This window comes from Lepidochelys kempii, chromosome 8, assembly GCF_965140285.1.
Source record: "Lepidochelys kempii isolate rLepKem1 chromosome 8, rLepKem1.hap1, whole genome shotgun sequence".
Lineage (NCBI taxonomy): Eukaryota > Metazoa > Chordata > Testudines > Cheloniidae > Lepidochelys > Lepidochelys kempii.
The window spans coordinates 75,475,850-75,488,828 of NC_136387.1; the positions used below are offsets into that span (position 1 = coordinate 75,475,850).

The window sequence follows — 12,979 nt, forward strand, 5'->3', positions numbered from 1 at the left end:
GCATATATCTGTTGCTACTTGTATGTCAGTGTGGGGAATTAGGGACCTTTCTTTTTTGATATTTTAGAAATGAGCCACCACCTAGGGAAGGTATGGTTTGTGTTGGCATTGTCAGGAAAAACTGTCAGTGTTGCAGAACACTAATTGTATGAATCTGTGCTGGATGATGACTTCAAGGCTTGCTTCCCTACACCCCCATGATTGCAAATAGCTCTGTACTGAGTCTAGATGGAATTCTACAGGAAACTGACTCTAACTCTGGAATTTGTGGATCATGTTTTCTATTATGAAGACTTTTCCTATGTGTGTATTAAAGAGTAGCCCAGAAAAATCAAGCTCTGATTTGGAGTGAGGTTGTCTTTTGTATATTAATCTATTATGTGGCTGCTAGGAGTGCTTTTCCTGTGTTTTGTTGTTTGTGTGAGAGTCTGGCTCTGTCAACAGGGTGTTTGTTCTCCTGTGGGAGTCAGAAAACAACCAAGGATTATGAGAGGGCACTAGGCATTTTGGTATAGAGAGGTGTGTTCAGAGGGATGTTCAAGTCTTTTGTCTCTCTTTTGGGTGGGGAAGAGCTATAACCCAGAGATCAGAACTGGTCTAGGCAGACGAGAGTAGTGCCATCATTAAATCAATGGGTAAATTTTAATATATATGTTAATTAAGTTCTTCTGGTTTTAGCTTTGCTCAAGAATTTTTTTCCCAAAACTCATGCATTTAGCAGCTTAAGGAATACATTCAATGTTTTGTTTTAAAATCCTTTACTTTTCTCAGTGTAATCCCTCAATTTTGTATTCTTTTTAGTGGCTCCAATAAAAGCGCTGTGCAGTCAGCGTTTTAATGATTGGAAAGATAAATTTGGACCTATAGGGCTCAGCTGTAAAGAACTGACAGGAGACACAGTGATGGATGATTTATTTGAAATACAACATGCTCACATTATTATGACCACACCAGTAGGTTTCATATATAACTTGCTATTTGTTTCATTGATTTTTTTCTAAACCAAAAATCTGAAGTAAAATGTATTGTAGAAATAATTTGCTGCACATAGTCTAGCTAATGTATGTATGCTTCCAGGGCTCCCCTTGTTTTATAGAGATTGGAAACTTTCAGTATAATTGTAAGGTCGTTTTACTTGCCTGTAAACTGCCATGCATACTTTAGTGCTATATTTGTCCTGGGGGAATTCTGTGCCACTGCACATGTGCAAAACTTATGTCCCCCACAGATTTCTTTGTTTCCCCGCAGAAAAATGACTTTCTGACAGGGAACCAAAGGGAAGCCACAAGAGCAGTCATGCGACTCTCCCCAGCAGTATGTTTCGGGTGCCCAGGGCAGCTGGCAGAGAGGTAGATCACTGTGGGGCAGGAGGCAGGAATGGGGAAGACCTGCCTGGTGACTCCTATCCTGCACTGGGCTCAGCTGCTAGTCTGGGTTGGGCTGGGGAGGATGGGACTTCCTCTCCCCCTGCATGGTATCTAGGGCCGGGTCAGACCCACCCCCAGATTCCTCCTCCGGCTGCAGGAAGCTCTGCAAACTCCCCCTCCCGCTTCCTGCAACCATAGCTCCTCAGCTGCAGGGGGAGGAATCCCTGTGCAGGTAGCTGCTCCCCCATGCATCCAGAACCTCTTATACCCAGACATTCCCACCAACCCGCTCCCTCCAGCCCTGATTAGCCTCACTCCTCCTGCACCTGGACCACCTCCACACTGAGACCCATCCAGACACCTCCCTGCTGAACCCTAGCCACCTTCACTTGGACCCCCTGCAGAGTCACATTATCATTGCACCCAAAAAACCCCAACAAGCCCCTATGCATCCAGATCTCCTCCATAACTAGATTCCCCACTGAGCTTCCTGCACCCAGATTTCCCCACACAGAACCCTCTCAACCCAAACCTGGATCCCCCCACACTAAGCCCCTCCACACTTGAATCCTGCCTTGGTGAGCTTGCCTGCCCACAACTGATGCACCTGGCATGGAGGGGCAGGGGCCTGTGGTGTTTCTGGGGAAGGCCTGGTCCTTGCACTGTGTCAAGATTGGGTGCAGCCTCACTGCTGAGTCTGTGTCTGGGTGGAGGGAGCTGCACAGTGATCTCCCACCTCTGTGCAGCCAGTGGCCTGTGCTCCCCAGTGCCATGCTGGAGTCTCCACGTTTATTTGACAAATGAAATTTGCAGAATTTTAAAATATTGTGTGCAGAATTTAAATTTTTTGGTACAGAATGCCCTCAGGAGTACTATATAAACAATAATTAGTAATAAAATAATTATGTGTCAGATGCAAAATATATAGCATTAGCTCATCAGAACTTTACTGATTTTTTTTATCATAAGAATTTGGTCATGTTTATGGTCTGTCTCTGCTACTACTTCTGGAATCTGTTTTTCATCATTTCTTCTGCCTCTTCCCGCCCCCCACCCCCCGTCTCTTCCCCAGGAAAAATGGGATAGCATGACTAGAAAATGGAGAGACAACTCTTTAGTCCAACTGGTACGACTGTTCCTCATTGATGAGGTACTGATTTTTATAGTCTGTTTGTACTTGAGGAAAAAGAAAACTTTTAGGAAGTATAACAAAGTTTATATATTTATTTTAACACATTTGTGGGTTAGAATGCAAAAAGTAAGCAATGTTATTTCACAGATGTCTTTAATTATTTTAATAGGTACATGTTGTGAAAGACGAAAGCCGTGGTGCAACACTTGAGGTTGTAGTCAGTCGGATGAAGACTATACAGTCTTCCCTTTCGCGTATCTCAGAGAATCCTGACATGCTTACTCCCATGAGATTTGTGGCTGTTTCTGCAACAATCCCAAATGCTGAGGATGTAAGGGTTACATTTTAATTACTTTTTCAAAATATTTTTAAAATACTTGTTTCTTTGACATCAGTTGTAAAAGCAGAGGTCCTTTAGACTATTCACTTCATTTGAGAATCCTGAGGAACTTCATTTGAGAAACGTAAATAAAGAAAAGTGATGTAAAGCTGTAAAATTAGCTTGACATGAATTTTAAAATAAAGTTGTCATTTCTGGGCTGTCAGCTGAAGGCTGCTGTCTTGATGAACACAGGTATAACTTTTGGCCCCAACAATATGGAAATACCAACCAAAAATTGATAAAGTACTTCAGTTTTATATTTTTAATAAAAATTTTAAGGGTGAAAACACAAGTCACAAAAGCTTAGGGACAGATTTTGATTTCAATAGTACCAGTGTAATTTGGAACAGAATTTGGTCTGCTCATTAGTGAAGAAATTATTTTCAAGTGTATTAATTAGTTTAGACGTGGCAAAAAGTATTTAACATGTAAACTCTCTTTGTCAATGTCATAGGGCATGTGGGGCAGTAAAAATAGTTGCTTCCCAGTTCTTTATTATGTATGTTCTGTAGTTTGAAGAGAGCATGTATAGTAACAGAGGCATTATTTTCAAGCATCATTTTAACTTGTTTCCTTGTTCTTTAAAGATTGCAGAATGGCTTTCAGATGGTATGAGACCTGCTGTATGTCTGAAAATAGATGAAAGTCATCGACCTGTGAAGCTTCGCAAAATAGTTCTTGGATTTCCCTGCAGTAGCAACCAAACAGAATTCAAATTTGACTTAACACTTAACTACAAAATAGCTAGTGTTATACAAACATACTCTGAACAAAAACCAACCCTTGTGGTATAATATGTTTTTCTCTTAATGCTTTTGAAATTCTTGGTTTTCTTCTTAGTACAATTAATACAAAAAAGGTATTTTCTTATTTATAGTTTTGTGCCACAAGAAAAGGAGTACAGCAGGCTGCTTCAGTTCTTGCAAAAGATGCTAAATTTATTATGACTATGGAACAGAAACAAAGGTATATTTATATTTCTTGTAGTTGCTAACCATAGAAATGTAGGGCTGGAAGGGAGTTCGATAGGTCATCTAGTTCAGTCCTTGCACTGTGGCAGGGCTAAGTATTATCTAGACCATCCCTGACAGGTGTTTGTCTAACCTGTTCCTAAAAACCTCCAGAAACAAAGATTCCACACCCTCCCTAGATAATATAGTTCAGTGCTAAACTATCCTTATAGTTTAGGAAGTTTTTCCTAAATGTCTATCCTAAATCTCCCTTCCTGCAATTTAAGCCCATTATTTATTTTCCTGTCCCCTGTGAATATATGGAACAATATATCACTGCCTTCTTCATAGTAACCTTTTAAATACATGAAGACTGTTAGGACCCTAGTCGGTCTTCTCCAGACTAAACAAACCCATTTTTTTCAGTTTGTCCTCATAGGTCATGTTTTCTAGATTTTTTTAAATATTTTTTTGTTGCTTTACTCTGGACTTTCTCCAATTTGTTCATACCTTTCCTGAAGTATGGTGCCCAGAAATGGACAGAGGACTCCAGCTGAGGCCTTATCAGAGCTGAGTAGAGTGGAAAATTACTTGTCTTGCTTACACCACTCCTGATAGTACATCTGTGACAAAGTGTTTGGCAGCAGTAGCTGTACCAGAATTCTGATTGCTGGATCTCCAATTATATCACCCTGGAGTAAACTTGAGGGGCAAATATTTGCCTAATTGATAGACTAGGATGGGCTGAGGAGAGCCCCAAAGGCTAATTATCTTAGCCCAGTAGGTAGAAAAGGCACAGACATGAAATGCTCAGGGAAGAAGAAAGAGACTGATAGGCTTTTGAGAGCCAGAACCAGAAGAGATCTCTCAAGGGGAAGATATCTTTTGTCTCCCCGAACTTGGCTGAGTGAGTTAAGGGCTGTGTGCTTGTAAATGTAGAGCTGCACAAGTTTGTAAAGGTGGTGGGGAGAACACTGTAAATAAATTGCACAGGTTGTTTGTACAGAATGTCTCTGAGAAGTTTGCATCTACAGAGGAGAAAGGAGCAGGCTGCTACCCTGTCATAACATCCCAGAATGATGTTTGCTTATTTTTTGCAACAGTATTACATTGTTGACTCATATTTACTTGGTGATCCATTATAGCCCCCAGACCCTTTTCTGCAGCACTCCTTCCTAGGCAGTCATTTCCCATTTTGTATTTGTGCAACTGATTATTCCTTCCTAAGTGGAGTACTTTACATTTGTCTTTATTGAATTTCATCCTGTTTATTTCAGACTTTTTCTCAAGTTTGTCAAGATCATTTTGAATTCTAATCCTGTTCTCCAAAGCACTTGCAACCCCTCCCAGCTTGGTATCATCCACAGACTTTGTAAATGGACTGTCTATGCCGTTCTCCAATCCATTTATGAAGATACTGAATAGAACGGGACTCAGGACAGATCCCTTTAGGACACCACTCGATGTGCCCTTCCAGGCTTGACTGTGAACCATTGATAACTACTCTGAGTACAGTTTTCCAACCAGCTGTGCAGGTTGGAAATAGTAGGTTCATCTAGGCTATAGTTTCCTAGTTTGCTTATGAGAAGATCTTGTGAGATAGAATCAAAAGCCTTACTAAAGTCAAGATATATCACTTGTACTGCTTTCCCCCCTTCCACAAGGCTTGTTTCCCTATCAGAGAAGGATATTAGGTTGGTTTGACATGTTTTTTCTTGACAAAGCCATGTTGACTCTTACTTACCACCTTATTCTAGGTGGTTACAAATGGATTGTTTGATTATTTGCTCCATTATGTTTCTGGGTACCGAAGTTAATATAATTCTGGTCTATAATTCCATTTGTCCTTATTCCCCTTTTTATAGATAGGTACTATATTTGACTTTTTCCAGCCCTCTGTGATCTCTCCCATCCTCCACTAGTTCTCAAAGATCGATAACGGTTCAGAGATCTCTTCAGACAGTTCCTTAAGTATTCTAGGATGTATTTCATCAGACCTTGCTAACTCGAAGATATCTAACTTATCCAAGGCCTTGTGTCAACAAAACTCTGTAGTGAAGACAAGTTATGCCGACGATCAAAAACTACTATAATTACATCCCTTTTGCATGTTCATACAACGCTTCTTCTGTTGGCGGAGCACGTCTATAGTTGGTGCTCTAGCATTGACAGTGAGAGCAGTATGCCGTGGGTAGCTATCCCACTGTGCTACTCACCATCTTCTGCAGCTAGAAGTTTTGGGAAGGTCAAGTGAATCACAGTCCAAGTTCCCTCTAAGCTGTGCGGCTGCGCAGCAGGCTATGAAGAGCTGCGCAGGCGGGGAGAGGCGCCTCTCCCATGGCCCCAGCCCTGGAGCTGCTGCAGCCAGGGAGAGGCACCTCTTCCCCAGCCCTGGAGCTGCTGTGGCCAGGGAGAGGTGCCTCTCCCCAGCCCTGGGTTGCTGCAGCGAGAGAGGACTGGGGGGAGTCCTATCTCCCCGTTGCAGCCCAGGGGCAGCCTGCACCCCAAACCCTTCATCCCTGGCCCCACCCCAGAGCCTGCACCCCAGCCAGAGTCGGAGCCCGCACTGCACCCCAACCCTCTGCCCCAGACCTGAGCCTCTTCCCCCAGCCTGAACCCCTCATCCCTGGCCGCACCCCAGAGTCTGCACCCCCCAGCCAGCGCTCTCACTCCCCCACCCCAACCCTCTGCCCTAGCCCTGAGCCCCTTCCTACACCCCAAACCCCTCAGCTCCACCCCCACCCCACATCACCTCCATATTGGTGCACATAACAAAATTCATTCCACACATGGATGTAAAACGTTAGAGGGAACATTGTTCACAGTGCATTATGGGTACGAACTCAACGTCCCATGATGCAGTTTTTTCTGTCCCATCATTCCATGGGCTTCTGACTGCGTTTTGTGCCATTTTTCAGCTGCTACTGTTTACTGTGTGCATGCCATGTCTGCCTGAAAGGGTGGATCCTGCACTGCTCTCGACTTTTATGGTCACTGTAATGAACACTTTGCGGCTACTCATGCCATATATCATGATCTCCCAGTCTGAACAGGAATCCTAGGTGCCTGGTCTTCTGTGTGCCGTGGAAAGAAACAACATCAGATTACTTTTGGCATTCAAATGTAGCAATAGTAAAAATAGGAGCAGCTGCGCACGATGGACTGTCACTTTTGGACTTGGGGAAACAAGCACTAAATTGTGGGATTGCATCGTTATGCGGGTCTGGGATGACAAGCAGCCACTGTAGAACTTTCAGATACAGAAAGGCATCTTCCTGGAACTGTGCGTGGAATTTGCCCCAGCACTGCGGTGCAAGGACACCCAAATGAGAGCTGCCCTTTTGATGGAGAAGTGTGTGGTGATCGCTGTGTGGAAGCTGGCAACTCCAGACTGCTACTGGTCACTCACAGATCAGTTTGGAGTTGGGAAGTCAACCGCTGGGGCTGCGTTAACGCAAGTGTGCAGAGCCATTAATCCCTGCTATGAAGGACTGTGGGACTCTTGGAAACGTGCATGAAATAGTGGATGGCTTTGCGGCACTGGGATTCCCTAACTGCAACGAGGTGATAAATGGCACAGATATCCCAATTTTGGCCCCAAACCATCTTGCAGTGGAGTACATCAATAGAAATGGGTACTTCTCTATGGTATTGCAAGTGCTTGTAGATCACTGTGGTCGTTTCATTGACATCAGTGCTGGGTGGTCAGGGAAGGTGCGTGATGCACGCATCTTCAGGACTGTACAGCAAGCTGCAAGCAGGGACTTTCTTTCCAGACCAGAAGATTCCAGCGGGGGATGTTGAAATGCCCATAGTGATCCTGGAAGACCCAACATACCCCTTACTCCCATGTCTCATGAAGCCTTACACAGAAAATCTGGACAGCAGCAAGGAGCATTTCAACAATAGGCAGAATGACTGTTGAATGTGTGTTTGGCAGATTAAAATCTCGCTGGCACTGCCTTTATGGCCGGTTAGACCTAAATGAGGAAAATATTCTCATGGGCATAGCAGCCTGCTGTGCGCTGCATAGTATTTGTGAGGTTAATGGGGAAAAATTCCCCCCCGGAATGGAGTGCAGAGGCAGATTGTTTGGTGGCTGATTTTGAGCAGCCAGGTATCAGGGCTATAAGCAGGACACAATGGTGTGGGTGGATGGGTATTCGAATCAGGGAGGCTTTCAGGCTCCATTTTGACAATGAGCACTAGTAGTGTGACTTTCTATAAAGCACTCTGCCATGCGTTGTTAATTTTCTTGCAAGGTGGGAAATTTTGATAATTGCTTCCTGACCATGATTTGTAGTCTGCAAATGTTACAATTGCCACTGTGTATTAATTCTAGCAGCTACCATTGTGTGTAGGAGACAAATAAAGATTATCTTTCAGAGGGTATGTTTTTATTAAATATCAATTAACAACACACACACAACATTTGGTTGAAAGGGAGATAACAGTGAAAGGTAGTATCATAGCTGTTTGTAACTCCAGCTATCATTTTGGAACCCATCTGAAGGGATGGAGTGAATGGGGTACTGCAACAGGCTGGGAAGATGCAAGGAATGTGTGGGATAAGTTTGGGGTGGGCATGGAAAGCAGTTCTGTATGGGCTTCAGGGAGGGACGAGCAAACATGTATTAGGCCTGTAGTACAAATAGGGACTACAACATCTCTGTATGCACCTCCATCACTTTTGTCAACTGCTCCTGACCCATTAAAATTTACTCCTGACTCTCCTCCTTCTCCTGTCTCTCTATTTTATAATTTTCATTTACTGGCTCTTTCCATGCCCTGTGTTCTGTTTTTCTGCATCTGAGGATTGGAGCATCTCTTGAAATAAAGCAGGAATATTTTGTCAGCAGAGGAAGCATTGTAATGCGTATGGTTTTGTCAATGAAAGCTGACTTTCGTCAACCAAACTTTGTTGTGTAGACAAGGCCTTTGTAATTCTTAACTTGTTCTTTCCCTGTTTTAGCCTCAGATCCTACCCCATTTACACTGATGTGCACTATGTTAGGTGTCGATGTCTGCTAAACTTTTTGGTGAAAACTAAAACAAAAAAGGTATTTAACACTTAGACCATTGCTGCATTTTTTGTTATTGTCTTTTCCTCCTCGTTGAGTAATGGGCCTAACCTGTCCTTGATCTTTCTTTTGCTTCTAATATATTTGTAAAATGTTTTCTTGTTACTCTTTATGTCCTTAGCTAGTTTAATCTCTTGTTGTGCCTTGGCCTTTCTAATTTTGTCTCTACATGTTTGTGTGTTGTTTTTTTATATTCATCCTTTGTAATTTGACCAAATTTCACTTTTTGAATTTCAGATCATTGAAGATCTCATGGTTAAGCCACAGTTGTGTCTTATCATATGTTTCTTATGCATTGGGATAGTTTGCTCTTGTGCTGTTGTTAGTTCCTCTTAAAAAAAACTGCCAACTCTCCTGAACTTTTTTCCCCCTTGGACTTGCTTCCCACTGGATCTTACCTACCAATTCTCCGAGTTTGCTAAAATCTGCCTTTTTGAAGTCCATTATCTTTATTCTTCTGTTTTTCCCCCTACCATTTCTTAGAATCATGAACTCTGTCTTTTCTTGATCACTTTCTCCCAAGCTGCTTTCTACCTTCAAATGCTAAACCAGTTCCTCTTTGTTTGTCAGAATCAAATCTAGAATAGCCTCGCCCCAGTCACTTTCTCCACCTTCTGTAATAAAAAGTTGTCTCCAGTGCATTCCAAAACTTGTTGAATAATCTGTGTCCTGCTGCATTATTTTCCCAACAGATGCCTGGGTAGATGAAGTCTCCCATCACCACCAAGTGCTGTACTTCGGATAATTTTGTTAGTTTTTAAAAAAGCCTCATCCACCTCTTCTTCCTGGTTAGGAATTCTATTGTAGATCCCTACTATGACATCACCTTTGTTTTTTACCCCTTTTATCCTTACCCAGAGACTTTCAGCAGGTCTGCCTCCCACTTCTACCTCAGCCTCAGTGCAAGTGTGTACATTTTTTATATACAACAGCTCCTCCCTTTTTTTCCCTGCCTGTCCTTCCTGAACACATTGAAACCTTGTTTTCCAGTATTCCAGTCATGTGAATTATCCCACCAAGTCTTTGTGATGCCAGTTATGTCAGAATTGTGATTATTCACTATTATTTCTAGGTTTTCCTGTTTATTTCCCATATTTATGTTAGTATTCAGACATCCAGAAGGGAAATCTATTCCCTCTTGTCTGTCCTTTGTCCCTGCTATAATAAAAGCATACATGTATTCTAGTCATTCTGTGGGCCATGTGAAGAGGGTTGGTTCAATACAATTTCTAGTAGAGAGATATCTATATCTCAAAATCATTATTGCAGTTGGCCCCCTTGCTGGGAAATTTCACTAGTGGCCAGGGACTGAATGGACCATGCAGACTGGATTGTGGAATTTCTCGCCACTAGAATGATCTCTCTAGAATAGTGCTGAGATACATTTATAGGACTATGTAATCCAACTTGCATTTCTGTTAACTGAGCTATACTTATTTCCTCTAAGTAAAGGAATCTCCTCTTGAAGGATGTCTTTTGGGTACTTTTCATGAACACTAAATGCATTTAATATTTTAAATTACCTGTTTTTTGAAGAATAAAAACATTAATTTCCAGTGAGCATTCAAAGACTAACACATATGAATAGTCCCGTTGGATATGGTTTTGTTGAACTTATCACAGATACACGTGCTTAATTTAAGATACTGTAAGTCTTTGTGGGATCAAGTCCTTAGTAAACACAGTCCTAACTTCTGTTAGTGATGATTTATTTCACCAGGTAGTTATATCAAAGCTAAATTTTCATTTGTACAACTCCTGTTAGGAATAATAGGAGCTGTGTGTCTTGTTCAATCGCAAATGTATTCATTAGAGCCCAATTCAAGAAGGATGCTTAAGAACGAGTTTAATTCCCATTTTAAATCAATGGGATTTAAGCACATGCTTAAGTGTTTTCTGTAAAATTGATGGACATTTGCACATACTTAAGTGCTTTCCTGAATTGAGGCCTACATGTATATTTTAAGACAGTACTTACATTAAAGTTTATTTGAAAGCTGTTTTTTTAAATAGATTTCAAATTGATCTTGAGATAACAATTATGATACAATTCTGTGTTCAGAATTTCAGACACTGTTAAGCAACTATTAGTAGCCTTCTTCTATATTAATGTCTGAGAAGTTCTTGAAACTCTGAGCCCAGTCATTATTATTATTACTATTAATCAGTCAAAACTCTTCATTGAAATCAGAGTAGTTTGAAGATGTGAATAGAAACTTTGCTTGAGAAAGTACTCCAAGATTGTGCCCATAAATGTTTCTTCCCCAAGTCCAAATTCATCAATGTTCAAAGAATATTGACATGAATAGCCCAACATTTATGAACAGGCTTACAATGCACTGTGTTTTTACTGTGGGAAAATAATCAAATCCAAATTCTTCAATACTTATTCGGGGCCAGATGCTCCTCTTCACTTACGCTGATGTAGTGGAAAGAAACCTGCACACAGTAAGTGAGGTGCAAAAGAAGAGTCACTCTTTTTAGCATTCTTTCTTTCCCCAAACCTATGGAAGCCATATTAGAGAACTACTGTAATGTTGGGACTCATAGTGAACTCTCATGAGGTTGGTTAGGAGGCGGTCTGTTCTGGTGGAGCTGATGGGTAACTACTCATTGTGGCATGCTCTCCTCCCAGATTGATGGAAACATTCCTTACAAATCTGTAGTTGCTTTAATGCGACCCATTAGAAGCCCCATAAACTCATGTTGCTGCTGAGGGTGATTGTCATACAAAAGGCAGGGATCAGTGAATGAGGGACAGTGGCTTCAAAGAACAGTGTGAAGGGGCAGTTGCTTATGATTGGTTCCTTGGCAGATACGCAGTTTGGAGGTTACTCTCCATGCTTTCTCCATGGCTCTTTTCATAGAGTTTCTGGCACTCCCGGTCATCCTCTTGTAGATTTTTACCATGGGAGGGTGCAATAATGAAATTTAGGTTTTGCCTATAAGGAGGGTTATCGTGTGGCAACCTGGGGTGTAAATGTACAGTGCACTTGCCTGCTGTGTGCTAAATTGTATGTGGATCTGTTGCTGTGCACTAAAACTTCCATAGTGCGCTTAAGACTTACTGCTGTTTGAATCAGCAGTAAGTGAAAGTGCTCTACAGAACTTTCACTATGTGGTAGTAGGGTCCACACGGTCAATTAGTGCATGGAATGCTGAAGTGCTGTAGATTTACAACCCAGGTTCCTGGGTATTAATTCTCTATCTAGACGTATCAAACAATGGGAGATTTGCCTGAGTTTGGATTACAGGATTTAGTCCTCTGAAAACAAGTAGATTTTTGTTTCAAGTATCCAAAAGGTAATTATAAGTGAGAAAATTAATTAAAAATTATGCCATATACATTGACAGTGACCTTTTAGTATTCTAAAATGTAGATATGAAATAGGAATGTATTGAAAAACACAAGAATATGACAGAAATAAGGACAAATGAATTTAAACAGAAGAATAAATCTTATAAACTCTTAATGAGTGTAACTGCTGGAATCGATGTTTGTCATTATGCAGAGTTCTTCATAGGATATCGTTGTGCTTTTTTTAAAACACATTGGTATGTCTTCATATTGTATATAAATAAGTAAAAATGCTTTATGATTTTTGGTTTAAAAACTACTTATTGTTTTTGTCTCCTTTTTATGTAGATTACAAAAGTGTGCAAATTCAACAAAAGATACCAAAGTGAGAGGTAAGTACAACAATGCTAATTTTTGCCAACATGAATTAATATTTGCTTGACGAAAGGTGGTAAAGGCAATGGGTATAATATTTTTTTTCAGATCTTTTAATGTGTGGTGTGGCTTATCATCATGCTGGTATGGAGATATCTGATAGAAAAATAATCGAAGGAGCTTTTACTATGGGAGACTTACCAGTACTTTGTAAGTAAACTTAAACTTTTGAAAATCAAAATGTTGTTACTATATTTTTTCTTTTTAAATATAGTGAGATTCATATTTGGAAAAAGTAAATGTTATGATTCTTTCACTTCTTTTTATGTCATGAAATCCATGATGATAGAGCAGAGGGGGGCAAACTATGGCCCATGGGCCACATCTGCCCTCA

At 41.1% G+C, this 12,979-nt stretch overlaps 1 protein-coding gene across 1 annotated transcript in view; it reads left to right on the forward strand.

The window, feature by feature from the left end:
* The window catches only part of HFM1 (helicase for meiosis 1), a 123,420-nt gene that overhangs the window by 25,033 nt on the left and 85,408 nt on the right, over positions 1–12,979 (forward strand). The window contains exons 8-14 of the mRNA XM_073358226.2: positions 802–953; positions 2,440–2,517; positions 2,669–2,830; positions 3,469–3,669; positions 3,759–3,847; positions 12,559–12,602; positions 12,694–12,795. Coding sequence (XP_073214327.1) covers positions 802–953; positions 2,440–2,517; positions 2,669–2,830; positions 3,469–3,669; positions 3,759–3,847; positions 12,559–12,602; positions 12,694–12,795 — 828 coding nt within the window. The remainder of the gene's footprint in view (positions 1–801; positions 954–2,439; positions 2,518–2,668; positions 2,831–3,468; positions 3,670–3,758; positions 3,848–12,558; positions 12,603–12,693; positions 12,796–12,979) is intronic.